Source organism: Caenorhabditis elegans, chromosome V (genome assembly GCF_000002985.6).
Source record: "Caenorhabditis elegans chromosome V".
Lineage (NCBI taxonomy): Eukaryota > Metazoa > Nematoda > Chromadorea > Rhabditida > Rhabditidae > Caenorhabditis > Caenorhabditis elegans.
The window spans coordinates 6738184-6756227 of NC_003283.11; the positions used below are offsets into that span (position 1 = coordinate 6738184).

At 35.0% G+C, this 18044-nt stretch overlaps 1 protein-coding gene and 6 non-coding genes across 7 annotated transcripts; 4 read left to right on the plus strand and 3 right to left on the minus strand.

The window, feature by feature from the left end:
- The first annotated feature begins 1581 nt into the window (after positions 1–1581).
- Positions 1582–1731, plus strand: ZC487.6. Its single transcript, NR_068957.1, has one exon. It is a non-coding gene; the product is annotated as an Unclassified non-coding RNA ZC487.6 (non-coding RNA).
- A 1805-nt stretch (positions 1732–3536) lies between these two features.
- ZC487.7 lies at positions 3537–3682 on the plus strand. The gene has a single exon (NR_068958.1). It is a non-coding gene; the product is annotated as an Unclassified non-coding RNA ZC487.7 (non-coding RNA).
- Positions 3683–5856: 2174 nt separating this feature from the next.
- T25F10.8 lies at positions 5857–6002 on the plus strand. Its single transcript, NR_068959.1, has one exon. It is a non-coding gene; the product is annotated as an Unclassified non-coding RNA T25F10.8 (non-coding RNA).
- Positions 6003–6488: 486 nt separating this feature from the next.
- On the minus strand, positions 6489–6672 carry T25F10.10. Its single transcript, NR_068960.1, has one exon. It is a non-coding gene; the product is annotated as an Unclassified non-coding RNA T25F10.10 (non-coding RNA).
- A 225-nt stretch (positions 6673–6897) lies between these two features.
- On the plus strand, positions 6898–10430 carry T25F10.3 (EGF-like domain-containing protein). The gene is made up of 8 exons (NM_072307.7): positions 6898–7036; positions 7881–8113; positions 8275–8350; positions 8416–8780; positions 9211–9315; positions 9367–9433; positions 9483–9654; positions 9870–10430. The coding sequence occupies exons 1-8, from the start codon at positions 6952–6954 to the stop codon at positions 10054–10056; spliced, it is 1290 nt and encodes a 429-aa protein (NP_504708.1). The 5' UTR covers positions 6898–6951; the 3' UTR covers positions 10057–10430.
- Positions 7511–7690, minus strand: T25F10.11. Its single transcript, NR_068961.1, has one exon. It is a non-coding gene; the product is annotated as an Unclassified non-coding RNA T25F10.11 (non-coding RNA).
- Positions 10431–16456: 6026 nt separating the features above from the next.
- On the minus strand, positions 16457–16690 carry T25F10.7. The gene has a single exon (NR_068962.1). It is a non-coding gene; the product is annotated as an Unclassified non-coding RNA T25F10.7 (non-coding RNA).
- Positions 16691–18044: the final 1354 nt, after the last annotated feature.

Genomic DNA, 18044 nt, shown 5'->3' on the forward strand with positions numbered 1-18044 from the left:
CAGTAGACATATCACAAAAGAAAAAAAAACGCTTAACAAAAATTATTCAATTAAATAATTTAATTTTTTTTTAAATGTGTTGAAACGGTAATGTAAAAAATCCCATATGAAAAACAAAATTATTTCCGAAGCATCTAAAAGTTATATCTTCGAATTTTTCGCACAGTGCATCTCAATGAAAATTTTTATTATAAACATTTTTTCAATGAGATAACTTTTTCCAAGTGTTCGTGATAGTTTTTTTTAAGTAAAAAAAAGTGTTTCAACTTCATAAAATTTAGCAAAATATTTAGCGAAGTTCTAATTTTTTAAGCACATAATCAGAGCTGAGAATCGCTGCTGAGTATTTCAAAATAGTTGTCTCAAAAACTATACCACACATTCAACTTTCAGTAGGCACCTGATGCGCAATAACAGTTTACCCGATCATCGATCTTTTAAGTTTCACCAATGTTCCATCGTTTTCCTCTCAATTCAATGTGATTGCGTGATTTAGCACTGCAATCCAGAAATCAGTTTACAAAGTACTCATCTAATACTCTCTCTATCTCCCTATCTCTCGTAATGTATTCAGTCAGTCTCTGAAAGTGTTGTTTTTGATGAACAGTTCGTCTGTACGCAGCGGTTTCAGATCAGAAGTCGCATCACCGGCATTCAGCCAGAATTTTCATAAATTCAAAGTCAGTGTGTGTATTGGTGAGTGTGTGTGTGTGTGTACATAGTTGGTGTGATCTTTCACTAGTATTTGCCTTGCCAAATACGAATACCTCAGTAGAAAATGGAGGAAAAGAAGAAGAATTGAAAACATACAGACTATAGATTCACAAACAGTTTTTGTTCATCTCCTTAACTCTCACCATCTATCTTCACCCGCTTTCCTTTTCTCACCACAAAGACACGATATGCAAATCACTTGTGTTGAAATTCCTAGGGTTCAAGCGACGAAACCTATATCGTTTACTCATTTCTTTTCGCAAAGACAATGCCGCTAATGGATCGAGAAATAGAAAGCCGTTTTCGATGAGGTCTAATCACCTTTTTTCGCTGTTCGCTTTGTCTTGTTTCTCGGGTCGGCTACTCACTTTTCTAGGTTTATTTTAGTTCGCGTCAAGTGTTTTTCGATATTCTGTTTTACTTTATTGATTTGTCATAAGTAGGTGATTTTCTGGAAGATCGTTGATTTTGCTCGAAATAAAAAAACGTTTCACAGTATAATTTGATCATATTGTTCTACTTTTACAATTTTTAAAGTCTCCGAGTAATCTAGGATTAAAATATAGATTGTCAATGTCAGAATTTTTTTTTTTTGAAAAAAAATGACAGTAATAAGAACAAATAGAGCTTTAAAAAATCCTCAATTTTTAAGATTTTTAGAGTTGTTTCTAGGTTTTTTGGTGCATATTAACACATTCAGAGCGTTTGGAAAACCCCAAGATTCTTCGTCACTTTTGATTAATTAATTTAATCATTTGTTCTCTGTTTGTCATGAAAAAACAATCTTAAAATTAATTTCTCTCTCCCTGTTCTTTCATCTTTGTATGTTCCCTTCAAATCCGATTGTTTACCACATTTCAAAAATCCCCTATTTTTTCGACCAGTTTTGTGGTCAATATGTTCAAATTTTATTTGGCAAACCAATTCTGTAATTAACTAATTCAATTAAAACTCTGTAGTTTAATCTATAGATTTTTTACTCTTTATTTTTGAATTAATATATCCTATTTCGCTCCTCTACATAGACTTGGGCTTTAAGTTTTGAGTTTTTGTGTAGTTGTGAGTTTTTAATAATTTAGTTTCACAAGAGTCGCTACGCTACTTTCTAGAGTTTTTTCCTGCCAGATTATCGTCTATACGCCTCAGCTTCCCCAGCTTAAAATAATTCCTTCTGTAAACTTTCGACTCGATTTTTTTTCAACTATCCTTTGACCCAAAGTCATTCCCATACTGCCTTCGGCCTCATCAACTTCAACCTTCTGTCCCTCAATTCTCCCATTTTCTATTGAATCACAAAACAATTGACATTGAGTGTGGCAGTAGTAGCATCCAAAACGGAGAAATCGAAAAAAAAAGAAAACCGTCGCGTGCGGCTAACCTAACAAAACAAAAAAGTGCTGCTGCATATACTCTTTGCCGCGTGGCAAGCGCGCGCGCACAAGGCGCATCTCGTTTACCGTCTAGCTTTACGTCACCCGTTTGACGGCGGCAGACTGTTGCAAGATGTACTAATCGAACCGCAAAGAGTATCACAGAGCCGCGGCAAGGCAAAAGAACATGGTGAAGAGGGCACAAAGGTGTCAATTTGTAACCGGATATTTGATACTCGCATTTCGAGTGAAAAAAATCTGGAAGAGTTGAAAAAAAACCTTTTGAAAAAAGAAATCTGATCACTCAGATCAGAAATTACAGTATATCAAGAACTCATGTGTGCGTATTCTTTGGGCTCTTTCTCATTTTTAATATTAATGTCTAAATCGACTTCATTTTAGTAGAGTTGCTCTTCATCAATATTTTCTGTTCATTGCTCAAGCTCAGGCTCACGTTTAGGCTCATTGCTGGTATACAAAAAATTTAAATTACATTCAAAATTTTCTCTCTATCCGTTCAGGCCTTATCGGATACAATATAATTTCCATAGTAACCCTACAGCTATCACCTTTATTAAAGGCCCAGTAGTTCCCATAAGTTACGATGTGTAAGATACTCGTGCGCCCTACAATTTTTAATGCCGGCTTCACCAGGGAGTTCCCCTTCTTGCTGTTCAGAGCCCTAAATTTTTAAACCAAAATTGGCCTCGTGTGACGTCACTCGTCTTCCATAATCGCTTCCATAAAAATGTATTTTCTAAAAATTTGAACATTTCCTTCAATCTACTCGGAATTCTATAATAATAACAAAGTGTTGAAAAAGGTTGTTCATTTTTTTTTCTTACGGGAACAAAGTTTGATTAACCTTGAAAAAAAAACAAAACAATTAGTGGAAAATCACTTTCTTCTTCTTTTTTCTCCCTTTTCATCTTTGGAAATATTGTTTTCAAATTTTTCATATTTCCTGAGAATGCATTGTTCATTTTTCCACTAGTAAAACTTTTGTGCAAGTCTATTGTTGTAAAAACATATAAACATCAATTCGTCATGTTGTGTTCGTACTATAATTATGTTTATTTATCTTTTTTCTGTTCTTCCTCTTTCACTTCAACACACATTTTTCTTCTTCTCTCCTTTTTCTGCCCCATATGTATGTAATTATAATCTGGCGCCGCCTGTCTCTCTCCCAGTTTTTCCTGAAACCTTCCGTGTTCCCCTTTTTATTCCGAAATACCTACTTCACAATTTCCCAGCTGCTCCGACTATAAAATCCAAAATAAAACTTGTTAGTTGAATCAATTATTCAATTAAATCCCAATTAGAGAAATTCCCATTGTTGTTTTCCATCTGTAGAGCTTTGAGGAAAACAGCTCTGCATGTGGAAAACCAAAAGATGAGTGGAAGACACAAGCACTTATCACTTCGAGCTCTTCCCCGGTTACATTTTCCTCTTTCCCTTCCACCGAACATGCCAGTGTGTCCGCCTCGACGCGTTGCCCGTCAAGATGCGCGCGAAAGGTGCAAACATCGGCTCGCGCCCTCTTCCGAGTGTAGCTATTCATTTCAAATTGCCAACAGTGAGATCCTATGAGAGCTCAATTTGGCATCGTGTGAACGGGTCGGTGAAAGATCTCTTGTTCCTGTTCATTCTTGTATGATCGCCGGATCAGGATATATTGACTACACTCTTATGATCTTTTCTTCTTTGGAGTGGACTTCATTTTCTGTTTATTTTGCTTTATTCTCTTTTCTTTCAAATTTTAAAATGTAAGAGAAATGTATTTCGTCAAGCCATACTTATTTCAAAATTAGTGAGTAACGTTAGTTATCATATAAAAATTTAGTTTATTATTATTATTTTGGGTTACATTTGGATCGAAAAATGTGTGTCGATTGCGTTAAAAATCAAAATATATTTTATGATAATAAAATCACCAGACAGTAAATTTAATTTTTGAAACACTTTCTACTTTCTCTTTACACATTTTTTCTCCCAGTCCTATATTTTTTTGGAGGTCAGAACCTTCATTTTTTGCAAGAAAATTGTTTCATATATTTCTCTGTGTCAGTTTAATTGAGCCCCGGGTGCCTGAATGACAACTTCCGCGTGGTTTCCATTGCATCTACATTGAAAGTGAATTTGATTCACATTCTTTATTATAACATATAAAGAATTATGGATGATTTTATTGTTTATTGTTTATTGAATGATGTCATATGAGATTATTTGTCTAGAAAAGCCACATTGGATATTTAGTTTAAGACCAAAAATCAATAAAATCATTTCATTGACAATTTGTCTAACTTTAGTTTATTTGAACCTGACAAAGTTACAAACATTTCTCCAAAAATTCGGCTGGTCTGACAACTAAACAGAGCAAGACGATTAGAATTTTCAAGACTACATTAATTTCAGAAAAAAAAATAAACTTTATTAATTTTAATTTTTAATTTTAAAAATTGCATGCACGCATTTTCCATGTAACTTCAGTTCAACAACTTTGGATATGAATTTTAAAAACTTCGTTTAAAATTCTCATGCCATAAAATGCTCATCCGAAAAAATAACAAATAACCATGGTCGTGCACGAGGCCATTAATTTTTTGGGAAACATTTTTGAAACAAAAAGCCGCATTTTCTAGGCACAAACACCTACACCAACCACTTTTTGTGCATCTAGTTTTGTCACCACTCTTCTCCACAAAAGTGTCGCCCTTTAGTTTCCCACTCATAAATTTTTTTTGGAGGGAAGAATATTTCAATTCTCCTGCTCCAAGTTACTCTATCCCAAAAGTATCCAATTGAAAAGAACAAAACCCTTGTTTCCTTTGCCCCTCTTTATCTCCCAGTCATATGTAATCGAATATTTGTTTGTTTTCAATATAGATATATCCAAATATACTGCCCTAATATACATTCAAGTGCCGGTGTTACGAGCGTAGGTTGTATGTTTTCGGAGCGGTTCGGATAAAAAAAAGACACTAAGGTTAAGGTCGTTTGATGCTAAAACTATTCAGACGAAAGGTTGAACTGTTCCGTCTGCTATTGTTTGCTTTTCAATTCTCTGATCTTTATACGCGTTCCTGATTTTTTTCCGGTATAATTCCTAACAAATCTGAAATGTGTTTTTTTCTAAAACCATTTTTCTTCATCATATTTCTGTATGTGATTTATCAATATTTTATGCTTGGTTTTCTGAAAAATATATTGATTCCTCCTTGATTAATATTTCAATTTAAGTTTTGGTTTGATCACAGGTAAAGAGCACAAACTTTCCAATTTTAAGTAATTTTACCTATTTCCTCTTGTGTTAGTAATAGAAGTACGTCATAAATTGACAGTTAATATCCATTGGTTTTATTCAAAAATGTGTCGCCTGAAAATATATTTTTTATTTCTTGTTCGCGATCGCTTTGCAGTTGGTTATTTATTTATAGCTTGAAAATGAACAGAGTTTCAAAATTGAGCAGAGTGCAATACTATTAGAATATACATATACGGTAAAAATTAATGTAAATAAAAACGATAGAATAGAACGATATACAACATCAACAGAAAAATATGCAAAAATTAGAGTACGGTATTTTTTTTCAAATCAAAAAATTCTAAATCTAGAATTAAAAAGCCAAAAATTTCAAAACTATCTCGATGACCTTAACCGATATTTTTAAGGAATTTTTTACTCAAAAAAACCCCTCCGGTGTCAATTCGTTCCGGTGCAGCGCACTTTTCAAACGAACATAAAAAATGACCGATCGCGACAGCGGTTGGTGACCAAATCCGATAATAAACCGAAATCATCGGTGCGATGCCCCCGTTGCTAAGCCCCGTATATGATGCTTCAAAATCGCCTTTTCGTGCTTCTTCAGAACTCGTTGTCCTTTCTTGATGATTCCTCCGCCGTCTGCCATCTCCGTCTCCAACGCGGCTAGGCGTATCTAGGCATGTGTGTTTTTCGAAATTTATGGTCACTTCCAAATATGATTATCACATTTGTCATATTATACCCAATCATCTATTACACAATCTCCAAGACTTACTTTTGCTTTCGTCTTACAGTTTGTGATATGTGTTTGATTAATGATAGTTCAATGTATCTTTTTCTTCCTGTTATGTGAAACCGAGAATTGTTCTTTAAGATGAAACCGTATGGTTTTCAAATTCAGTTTTTAGTAGATTTTAAGTGGATGGTTTGGAACAAATTGAATAAAAAACATATAGTAAACAACTCGGATCTTAACATATCTAAACAATTTTCAAAAAAAAAAAATTCCAACTTCAGTTAATGACGATTTTTCTCAGAGTTTGAGCAAAATTGTTTTCGATTCGTTTTTTAAATCTAGTAAAACACAGCTGAATGAATTTTTTAACAGGCAACCCATAAATTGGTTTTTTAAAAATTCCAATCTAGTTGCATTTTACAAACTAAAATATCTATTTTTGGTGTACTATTAAACAATGAAAACTCAGACTTGGAATCCAAAATCCTTAGAAGCGAATAAAAATCAGTATCTACTTAACCTACCTGAAACTATTTGTAAACTATATTTATATTCATTGAGTTGTACCTAATGTAAATTGACATGAAAACAAGTACATTCTCGAAACCCAACACCACTTTTTCCTCATCTCTTCCGCGCCCATTCTTTCATCTCTGCGTCTCGTCAAATCCCTTGATCTCTCCCTCATTACAGCTTGTATCATCCAGTTCACTTTCGCTTATTAGCACTGTTTGCCCCAACACCCTTTTCTTTTCTCTTCTTGTTCGCACTTTTGATTGGCTGAAAGTAAATCATTGTCATCGGATTTCAGCTAGGTTTCAATTCGACACAAAAATATAAGAAGTCAGTGCATATGTGAGACTCGATGATCAACTCGCTGCTCGTCTATTCTTTGATACCATTTTCTTTTTTATTGGCAGCGGACAACACAGAAAATGCAACTACTAGTGGTGAGTTTTGAACTGTTGTTGCTTTATTTTCAAGAGCATACTGATGTTTTGCGTTATATCAGTGTAATAACTGAACTTTGAAAATAATTTTAAATTTTGAGATGACCCGCCCTGAATTTTTTAAAATTAATTTCGCGACTCGTAACAATGCTCTAATTTGCTATTAGTAAAAAAATCAGTTTTTATAATCGTATTAATTTTTAAGTTGATTTGGGGTCGGTAAATATTCTATAAACTATAATTTGTTGAGAAAAAAATTTCATGAAATGTCATCTCGAAAAAAATCAGATTTTCATAAATTAGAAGCCTAACAAAATTTCCATATTAACTGCCAACCTCGAAAATTTCTAAAATCTTCAAAAGTAAGCAAAATCCTATTTTGGAGCGCTACAAGCTTTGAAAGTAGTGAAATTTTCTGTACAAAAAATTAAAAATTTTCGAAAAAATTTTTTACGAAAACTCTCGAAAACTACCTAGTAACTGAACGCAAAGTTGATTCCCATCATTCATAATATTAATCCTCTTTTCCTATGGCTTTTTCACAAATCATGGTTGCGCAACGCCGATTGCGCGAGATGCGCGAGACACACAATCAAAAGAGGGCAATAGTGAGGGCGATATTCGCACAATAGGACCAGTTTTTGCAAATAGACAATTTGATTTTTTTCGCAGCATCATTTTATTGAAACCCCTAATTCAAAACGGACAATTTTATTCACATGTGACTGATCAGGTCGCATGCTGAGAAACGCTAAATTAGTTTGAAAACTTTATAGCCAAAGGAAAACTAGGGAGATTTCATGTCAGTTTTTTATTATAATGAAAAAGTGTTTGAAATTTAAAGCAGAATTCCTACTACCGACGAGACGAACGCCACCAGCAAAACCACAGCATGGAGTCGACTTTCTAGGACCTCTTTGGTTATCGAGAACTTACAAGATCACATGTTGTCGGAGAGGATCCCCAGTTGCCGAGAATCCACAATTAGTGAGCAATTGGACAGAAACCGCATCTGATTATGCGGTCGATGAGAAGCTTGTTGGTACAGAACAAGATGATCATTGCCGTGTTTTCCAGGTATTGATTTTTGTTTCTTGCAACTTTCGTTTCCCTATTTGTTACACTTGAAGATTACACCACATGGTTTTTTGGTTGATTGATCAAGGGAAACTAGGAAGTAAATGTTACAAATTCAAATAAAGAATCCAAAACGATCAGTTGAAAATCAGAAATTTCAGGGCACTTTCCTGCTCTCTGCAGCTGCTCTCTACAATTCTACTTTTGTCAGTTACGGGGTCCAGTGCAAATGCCCAGGTATCCTTTTTTTTTAAACTTTTTTTGTCTTCCGGATTCCTATTTCCTAAATTCTCTAATTTCAGACGCTGAACAACAGCAACTCGACCAACACTGTCGACAACTCCCTGCTTGCCAAAACGGTGGATACCGTAGTCAATCGATTGGAAGACGATGCTCATGTCCACAACCATACTTCGGAGAATATTGTGAGAAACTTTGCGATCAGGGACAAGTTTTAGCTGGAATCGATGGAAACAACTACTGTAGTTGTCTTCCATTTTATCAAGGCGAAACGTGCTCCGATTTGGTTTGTCTCAATGGAGGCCACGAGTTCAGAGGTCGATGCAGTTGCCCCCATAACTTTGTTGGATATCATTGTGAAATTGACACGAACAAGACAAAATCGAACTCGAGATATACAAAGTATGGACCACAGACTAATGCTGAAGTGAGTTTTTTTTTGACAATTCGACAAATATAAGATGCGAAATGTTCTGATTTTTGAAATAATTTCCTTAATGTGAAACGGAAAACCTATCAGCAAATATTGATTTTGAAATTGTTGTTTTGAATATTCGAATTTAAAAATGTATTCATATACATAAAAGTTCGAAAAATGCCAAAAAATTAAAGTTTTTGTTTTCAAAACCTATAAAAAATGAGAAAAAGGCAATTGACACAGTTTCCTACTCGTCTTTGAAAGAATGTTTTCGAAATAATCCTGATTATTTTTGGATCAATTTCGAAATTCGCAATTTACATGACAAATATTTAGGGCAATAACACTATAAACTTTAAATTTTTCAGCGCGTTCTTTATATGTGCTAGTGTGAAATCTGAACATCGTTGATACTGATTTTGATTTTTCAATTTTCCAGAATGGTGAACTGTTCAGCAGAGACATTTCTGGTACAGTGTTCAGCCTTGTGATGATAGTCGTCCTCGTCGTTTCAATGTATTTACTGATGAAACATAGAATGCAGGTATCACTTTCAAACAGTCAATATTTGAGAAACCATTTCGTAATTTTATAGGTGCAATCACAGTATACCTCGTCACGGAGAGAAGAAATGAACCGGGCTGCTCAGATTTATGGAATCGGTAGTCTAGCTTAGAAAGCTCATGAAAACTTGAATTTTTGTAAATTTAGAACGCGGAGGTGCTGGAACAACAACGATAAGTCGAGATGACATTCGAATATTACCATTTGTGGCTGCAGGAATTCAACCTCCACCGCCTTACGCAGTGTCAAGAACTGCACGACGAGAAGCACTTCCACCATTACCATCATATGAAGATGCTACGAAGGATACAGTGATAGGGTGAGAATTGTCAACAAATATAATATATAATAAAAAATATATTAGAAAATATAATCTGACCCATTAAAACTTTCTCGATTTCCAAGATTTCAGTGAGTGAAGCCAAAAAAATGTCAATATAAATTGGTTGGAATTTGAAATTCCAACAAAAAAAATCCAGAAGTTCGAGTATTATCTAAAATTATTTCTCTTTTCATTTCAATTTGAAATTTTAGAGCAGCTGCCACAGTAATTGAAATGCAAGCAACAACGCCTACTGATGCTTCTCTACAGTCTCCTCCAGCTGCTCATCCAGATCATTCTGATGTTCCGGACATTCCATCGAGTTCATCTCCACCTCCTCCCTTTGATTCGGAACCCCCGACAATTCAACGAAACGTGTCAACCAGACGAAGTCTTTAGTTCTCTAACTTTTGTATATATTTTAGGTCATATTGTAAGTTGTTCTTTCTTCTCCTCTCCCGGCAGTCTATCTGTCCTCAGGACCTGTACCTCAAGCGGTACAACATCAAAAATTTGCTCAGTATTTCTTTTAATAATACCACTGCTCTCACAGTCATCTCGGTTACTTTCAAGTGTCCCAAGACTCTTTTCTCAAATGTTTCCATTCTTGGCTCATCATTTCAATTTCGGGTAATTCATATTCTTTCTGTCACTTTTTCCCGTAGTGCTTCTCGGTCGTCTAGCTTTTTATGTGTGTTTGTCTGTATTTAATTGTAGTTGAAATGTGTTTGATTTAAACGAATAAAACTGTAAAATCAATAAAGAAGAGTCATAAACGAAAACAAAATAAAAAAAAGAGACAAGTGTGGCGGCGCCTGTAATTCGCTTTTTCTGCGAGAGAGCGTCGGAGCCCCAGATAAGCTGTCGGTTAAACATTGTTCGAGGCAGAAACGACGAGCATTTTACAGTGTGATGATGAGCTTCACCACCACGGATCATCGCTTTTCTCGTTTCCTAATTTCTTGATTTCATCGATTTTTTCTTGATTTTTTGAATAACAAATAATTGGGCGGAAATTTGAAAATAATTTGGTTGAATTATGGTTTCAGGTGAGCTTGATTAGACAATTTTTTAGTTCACATAAATTCACGTCAATAATTTTTTGCAAGGAAATTACGCAAATTTAAAAGACCAAACATGCTAAAACTACAGTACCCGCATAAGAAAATGATTTTAAAAATTAACAAATAGACACTTGTTTCAAAATATTGTGCTTACTGGCTTCTGAGATCCTAGAGTGCATTCTCTTGAAAACAAAACGTTTATTTATGTCCTGCTGCAAAAAACTCTCCATGTGCATCTCCTTCTGCTCCAGACACATTATTTTGCTGAGCACTTGTCCATTTATCATCCCTAACACTAAAACACAATCGTTCCTCTGTTCTCTTTACGTTGCTCTTCCGCCTTTTTCATCCTCCTACGCTTCAAAAACAATGCCTACTTGTACATATTTATGTCAGCTTCACAGCCAGTTTTTTTTCCAAATTTCTATCTTCTTTTTCTACCAACTCGGCGTGCCCGTGCACCTATCAGCTAATCAGATGATCTGCAGTACAAACACAATGAATATACATACGTATGAACCCGTTTGAGCTTGTTGTAAATGAGCAAGGAGGCATTACGTTTACGCGGATATAAAAAAGCCAAATAGTTTGGAAGTTATGGAGAACATTGTTTAGATTTATTTAAACTTGCAATAGAGCCAATTTTTTCATACCCCCTTTGCTCCACTTTGACAGTTTATATCTCGGTTCCCTATAGGTTGGCCAAAAAATTTTCATCGGATAAATTACGTGCTTAAAAGTTTTCTGTATTTTTAAAACAAAAAATTGTTCTTTAAATTCAAAAAACCGAGATATGATCCGTCAAAATAGATCAATGGATGCGCGATATCAGGCAATAATTTTCGAAGCAGTATTATTGAAATTTGATAATTTTTCGAAAGTTTTTAGGATAATATTTCCCGCTAAGCAAGAACAAAAATTCTTGATAACACCCTGGTTTCGAAAGCCTCCCAGGAAATTTTTTTCATTCTCACCAACTAATAATTTCAAACCTCTACACCCTATTGTTATCAAATACCTTACACTCTCGAAAATATCACCCCTCATCTATTTTGGGACACACGTTGTCCATCATCCCGACAACAGTCTCCTCACCTGTACCTGTAATCAATCTTGCCACACATCTGTTTTTAGAAACTTTCATATTCTCAATTCGTCGCCATTTTACATTTTCCTTTATCTCTCTTCGATTTATAATTAGGCCCCGCGTTTTTTGGTTTCGGTTTTTCTTTTCTGGCTGTTCCGCTTTTCCCCCATTTTCCAAGGCGCCAGAATGGTGTTACCTCCTTTTTTGTCGCCTTGTTCCGCGCACATCATAACTTTTCAATTAAGTGATGACAAAGGGATGAGCCGCCTTTTAATGTTCTCAACATGTTCCTTTTTCCGCATTTTATTACCTGAACACCCATGCCGCCTTTCTCTTTCATTTTGTTTCTTTTGTACTCAATTGACCGTTTCTATTAAGACACATTTCACTGCTAATTTACTCATTTTTAACACTGCGTCAAACTCATAGAAACTCATAGAATTCATAGAATATAAATTCAATAGTGATAAATTAACATTTCTCACATCGATTTGATCAGTAAAACGTTGAACTGTGACTTCTTCTTCTGTGTTGATGTCATGTGTTCGAGTCTTTGTGTAATAATTTCACGGTTGCGTTCGGCCACCATAACAAAATGTAACATATTGTCTTGTTGTTATGTCTATATCTGAAATTGATATCACTAGTAAACGGGACCAAATCATTCTAGTTCAATACACGAGTACGGTATCTACATTGTACAGTTTGATCATAAAGACCATTTGTTTCTGCAACTTGCACTCTATAATAACAACCAATTGTCAAGGTTACAATTTTGCAACTAAACAATGTATGATGATCGAAAATTGAGCCAGTATTTTCTTAGAACTTTTATGTTTTTTCAACGAAATCGTTTTTTGTTTTTGATGTTTACTTTTCTCTGTATTTTGCTAAAGGAATTTCGTGGGTGTAGAAAAAATGAATTCAAGAAATTGTCGGAAAAGTAGCTAAGATCACGATAATACTTTTTCTAGAAATTTGGATGATTTAACACTTTGTTTAAATTTTTACTTCAGCTTAAAAATTAAGTTCGAACTTTTTTTTTTCAGAATTTGAGGTTTTTTAAACTTACTTTTGTACTGTTTTTTATTGTTTAGAAGTAAAAAAAACATTATTTCTGGAATCTGTAAACTCATTCACTCAGCTCGTTCAAAAATTTCAGACAATAAAGTTTCAAGTAAAATATTGGTCGCCCCTAAACACTGTAAAATCTTTGTAAAAACAACTTAGAGTTCTGCTACAGGCTCGGGCCCTTCGAAAAAAAAAGAAAAAAAAATACATATCAGACCAAAGTTTCACAGGGTAGATTATGTCTTTTGCAACTTACTATTAAATTGTTGTTATAACCTAGTCCAACCGTAAGCTTTGAAGTCTGGTGTGAACTGAAACTTAGAATTTTGCAGATTTGGATTAATTTTTTGTTTAGCCATCTAAACTTCATAGTACTATATTTGAACTTAAAACCATCCCTTGAAAAGTCACGTGATACATAATTGGCTCATTGCCAATGCCATCGCACTCTGATATCCACAAGATGACCCTCATCTCCTCCCTCTATCGTCACAAATGTATTGGCACAACCATTGAAGAGGGCACTAACATCACATCAACACGTGTCCAGAAGAAGGGGTTGCAAAATGAATTATTAGTCGGGTGGAGCACGAATTGGATCGCAACATCCGAGTTTGCACCGATCTATGCCTTCATCTTCTTCTTCTTTTAACCTGTTGCGTTTTTCATCCCTATCAATCCCTTTCGGTGCTCCTTCAAGTACACAGGTTCCCCAAAAGTCTCCAATTCATATACACTATTTCCGCAGACATGAAGACGACGAGACACAACGATGATGCAGTCGGGAGAGGGTGAAAAGTAAAGGAAAAAGAAGAAAAAAGCATCGGGGCGCGACTGTTGGGGCCACATTCAGCAACATTAATCAAACGGCGAATCTGGCGGGCTCTTCTCTCCCGTTTTCCCTGATATTCCTATCGTTCAAGGCGTCGCCGCCCTCAAGCCGGCCGTCTCAATCTCTTTTTCTCACTCTAGGGCATCGCCGCCCGATTTTTATCGCTCGATTGATATCAAATCTCACTTTTTGATAAAAACTAGCAGGAGTTCAAATTTTGACTTTACGATGTTTCACTACTTCTTCTCAAAGATCACATAATTTTTTTAATACTCGTCGGCTATCCTAGAATATACAGTAACTTCAAAACTATTTTTATAGACCTAGATCATTTAGGGATTATTATTTAGAATATGTTTTAAATCTGTGAGTCCATCTCAGCAACTGAATAAAACTCACCTATCTTCCTAGTCCGTTAGAACATCAGCACTCACTTTTCTAGAGAAGCATGCTCTTACATCAGTTCACCTAAACCCCTAACACGTGCTTCTCATTGAGGTTAGAGATATCAATCTCAGTATCAATATCTCAAAATCTGATCGATTTTAGAATTCAATGAGCACTGAGCAAAAGTTCGGAAGTCCCTTTGGCTGTGTGCGATAGTTCAGAGCACAGATATCAAGGGATTTTTAGGTTGGAATTTAATGAAAAGTTAGTAATATTCATAGAAGTTTTTTAGAATACAAAGATTGATATCGAGGATTTGATTATATTCTTCATTCCATCACAATAATAATCAAGCTTGACTGGACGGTTAACGTTAAATTTAGCAGTTTTCACACTTTTGGATGAGACATGCATAGAAATTTCTTGATTTCAATGTCCACCATCGCTATATTCGGCTAAATTGTTTTTGTAGTCAATTTTTCTAGATACTGTTAACTTTTGTAGCGCCGCAGCCAAAATCAACTCTGATCATTTTTTGAATTGTTTCCAAATCATAACACATCGGTTTTTCGATTCATTTACGATTTTTCAGCTTACCATAGTTACCATAGTTTGGGCAAATCTAATGACTATCGAATTTTGAGATTTCAAATCAAGTGATGGATTACCATATAAGCTGATTGCCATTCTTCATACGGACAACCCCAATTCTTTCAGAATTCCCTGAAATAATTTCAAAACTACGCCTAGTGTTCGATCATAACCCAGCAAGCACTTTCCGCACGCAAACGCTTAATAATCGGTCAACATCTGTTCCACCAACCTAAAGTGGCGTGGTGACTCATTTGACCTTCTTCTCTACGAACAATGCCTGTCCAGACTTTTCTACGGCATCACCTCACCATGTGACAATGCTCGAGTCCCATTGGCTCTAGTCGACATGAACAAGAAAACCACGTTTTTGTTTGTGTATCCATTCGATGTCGCATCTGAGCATCTATCATGAGAAACGAGCCATCGCATTTTGCCCGACTTTCCTCCGATCATCTAAACTAAGCGAACACTTCGTTTTTGTTAGTTTCTCATCAATTTATTATCAAGCGCATGTGTTTTCTTTTTTTGGCATCTCTGGTCCCGGAAATCACGACCAAATGGGTCTGAAGAAGATTGATTTGTGGCGATCGGTAGCACATTGCAAACACATGCACAAGAGTGATTTTGGAACTTTTTTTTGAAGAGTTTCGAGAACTTTCCAGAATCCGTGATCAAACAGTTGATCTTGGCTGTTTCATTTTGAGCATTGTTTTCTTGTTTATCGTGTACACAAATCTGTTCGCCACGATTCTCGAGGTGGTCTCACCGCTTTGTTTCTTTTCGTTGACATCGGGTGATTTGTGTGACTTTGAATTTCGGTTATTTATTTATTTATTTGTCTCTTTTTAATCTTGATTTTTCGTTTATGTACAGTTAATTTGAAGCTAAAACCCAGTTTTTTAAAAATAAGTTCTACCAACTATGGTATATTTTGAAAAAATCAAATCAATATTTGGTGGTTTTGGAAATCTTAAAACTTGAGCGAATTTCCCCAAAACAAAATCAATCTGAATCTTTCAAATTGCTCGATTTCATAAAATATTTGACAAAGTATTGATTAAATAAAAATATTTTGCCGAACCCAAACAACTACGAAAAAATATGTAGATTACCGCTCTGCCAAATTAAATTATCGGTTTTTTATTTCTGAAAATGTTTTGCTTGGTATTTTTTAACTTAAAATGTCTCATTTGTTTATTTCCCATCGAACAATTTTTAAGTATTACTTCCCTGGTCCAATATTACGCTTTAAATATGTGCGTGCTTCCATCAACTTTTTTCTGCATCGTATCAGTTCCTCATTCTATTTGTTTGAGAGTCACACTTTGCACTTTTGCAAGAATACATAACTCCAAAGTTATAAATAACAATAGGCATTTAAAACTTCTAAAAATAAGTCCATCATATCCTGATCTTGACGCGGAGTCTGCGCCTCCCACCTACCTCTTTTGTCTGGCTTCCTTTCCCGAATGATCCAATGTTATTGTGACGTTATTTCCGGGTCAAATCTTCAACTTTTCCTTATTGTTCTCTTTTTCTTAATTATCCTGCTCCCATGACTTCACTGCTCTTCGTCTATCGTCAAATTGATATCGTATTACCAGCGAGTGTTGTACGTCAATCGTAGCCAGAATTAAGATGGCATGCATATAAAAAAGTCGAACAAGTATATAAAAGTACCAGCTGTCCGCTGTAAAAGTATAAACTATTTTATTCTGATCTAACGTCACTTTTTTCAAAAAAAAAAACACAAAACTAAGTAAAAAAGTAGTGGGGGGAGAGACTTGATTCAATTTCAATTTGCTTTCGAACCGCCTCCAAACAATTGCAAAACTCTGTGAGGAGGACCCATGTGTGGAGGCGTAGGAATTCGGCTTAATTTCGTATAGCTCAATCTCGTACTTTTTTCGAACAAAATGAATAAAAAACGGAAAAAAGTGGGCGGCGCCATGACGAGTAAAGTACAGGACTATAAAAACTCGTCATTGGTGGTATTTAGAGGACATTTTTCGTTTCATTTCAAAATAAAAACCTAAAGTTTCAAAAACTAGAATTATCAAGGAATACATTTTTCTGATTTTCAACTAAAGGTTGTAGGTTTTCCGTTTTAAAAGCAACCCTGCGCGACAATCAATAATTTTTCCGATTGTAGATTTTGAAAAGTTCGGCATTTTTCTGAAATGAAAAATTATTGTAATTATGGTAATTGGCAGTTTTAACAATTTTGAAAAAAAAACCTGACTAAATTACAAAAAATGAGAAGTTCCACTGTTTGTATTACTGTTACTCTTCCAAATCTATAAAATTTACTTTAAAAAATTATTTTCGGAAAGTCTCAAAGTTTTTCGGCTAGCAGACATTTTTGGAAAACCCACAATTTTAAGACAAAATGAGCTAAATCGTTTCCAAAACCCTATATATTAATTATTTATTCTATTATTCATCTGCAAAAAAAAAATGATTGACCTAGTTCATAACTCAATTATCTTTAACCACATAGATATCCCGTTCTTAGGACACTAATAATGTCTTCTTTTTACACTTTTTTGCGTCTGTAATTATATTTATTCATCCATTCAACTGTCCATTCTCTGTTTTAAACACTTCATCTCACTGACCTTTTCCACCACACCACATCTCCTTCCATTTTCTACCGTATGCCTTTGGCGCCATAATGTCGTTTCCGGAGCCGTCCTATCCAATTTACCGTATCTTAAATACCATTTTTGTGACTAGAAGACCTTCAAGTGACGTTTTGTTTATGTCGGTTTTCGACCAGCTGAGACACTTGCACTAGTAATTTGAGAGAATTTGTCGAAAAAAAAAGTCGTGAGCAAGTGAGATTTCGTTGAGATTCATTACAATCTGTATGAACACTGCAATTGCTTTTTTCCTCGGTTTTTAGTGTTTTTTTTTTGTTTTGAAAACTATACACTCTGTGCCAAAGTTCACAAAATTGACGATCAGTTTTCTAGTAGTTCAAACTTTCTTCTAGAGTTTCGAGAGACGGTGATGTTTGAAAATTAGTTTTTCTTGGTTAAAAAGTTAGAGTAAGATTTTAGAATCTCGCCAATACAGTATTAAATTTTTTTAAGCGTTGCGCATTTTTGCATTTTTGCTTGGCCCGAATCTAGGAGAAATTTCAAACTTTAAAAGCCTCACGGCAAATCCAAATCAATAAATAGAGTTCTAAATAAAGAATATTGTCGGCACGGAGGCAGATATTGGAATCCGTGAATCCGTCATGGATACAAACATCTGAAAACTTGCTATCAGGGGGCAAACACAATTGTTAGTTATCGTTTGAAGTTGCCGCCGTCTCCGTATCGAATATCATATCATTGTCGAGATA

What these genes read in the sequence shown, in the direction of transcription:
- T25F10.3 (NM_072307.7), top strand. Translation starts at nt 6,952, where the DNA reads ATGATCAACTCGCTGCTCGTCTATTCTTTGATACCATTTTCTTTTTTA. An exon ending in ATCATTGCCGTGTTTTCCAG is followed by an intron (nt 8,114 to 8,274) that starts GTATTGATTTTT and finishes CAGAAATTTCAG; the next exon opens with GGCACTTTCCTGCTCTCTGC. An exon ending in TGCTCAGATTTATGGAATCG is followed by an intron (nt 9,434 to 9,482) that starts GTAGTCTAGCTT and finishes TTGTAAATTTAG; the next exon opens with AACGCGGAGGTGCTGGAACA.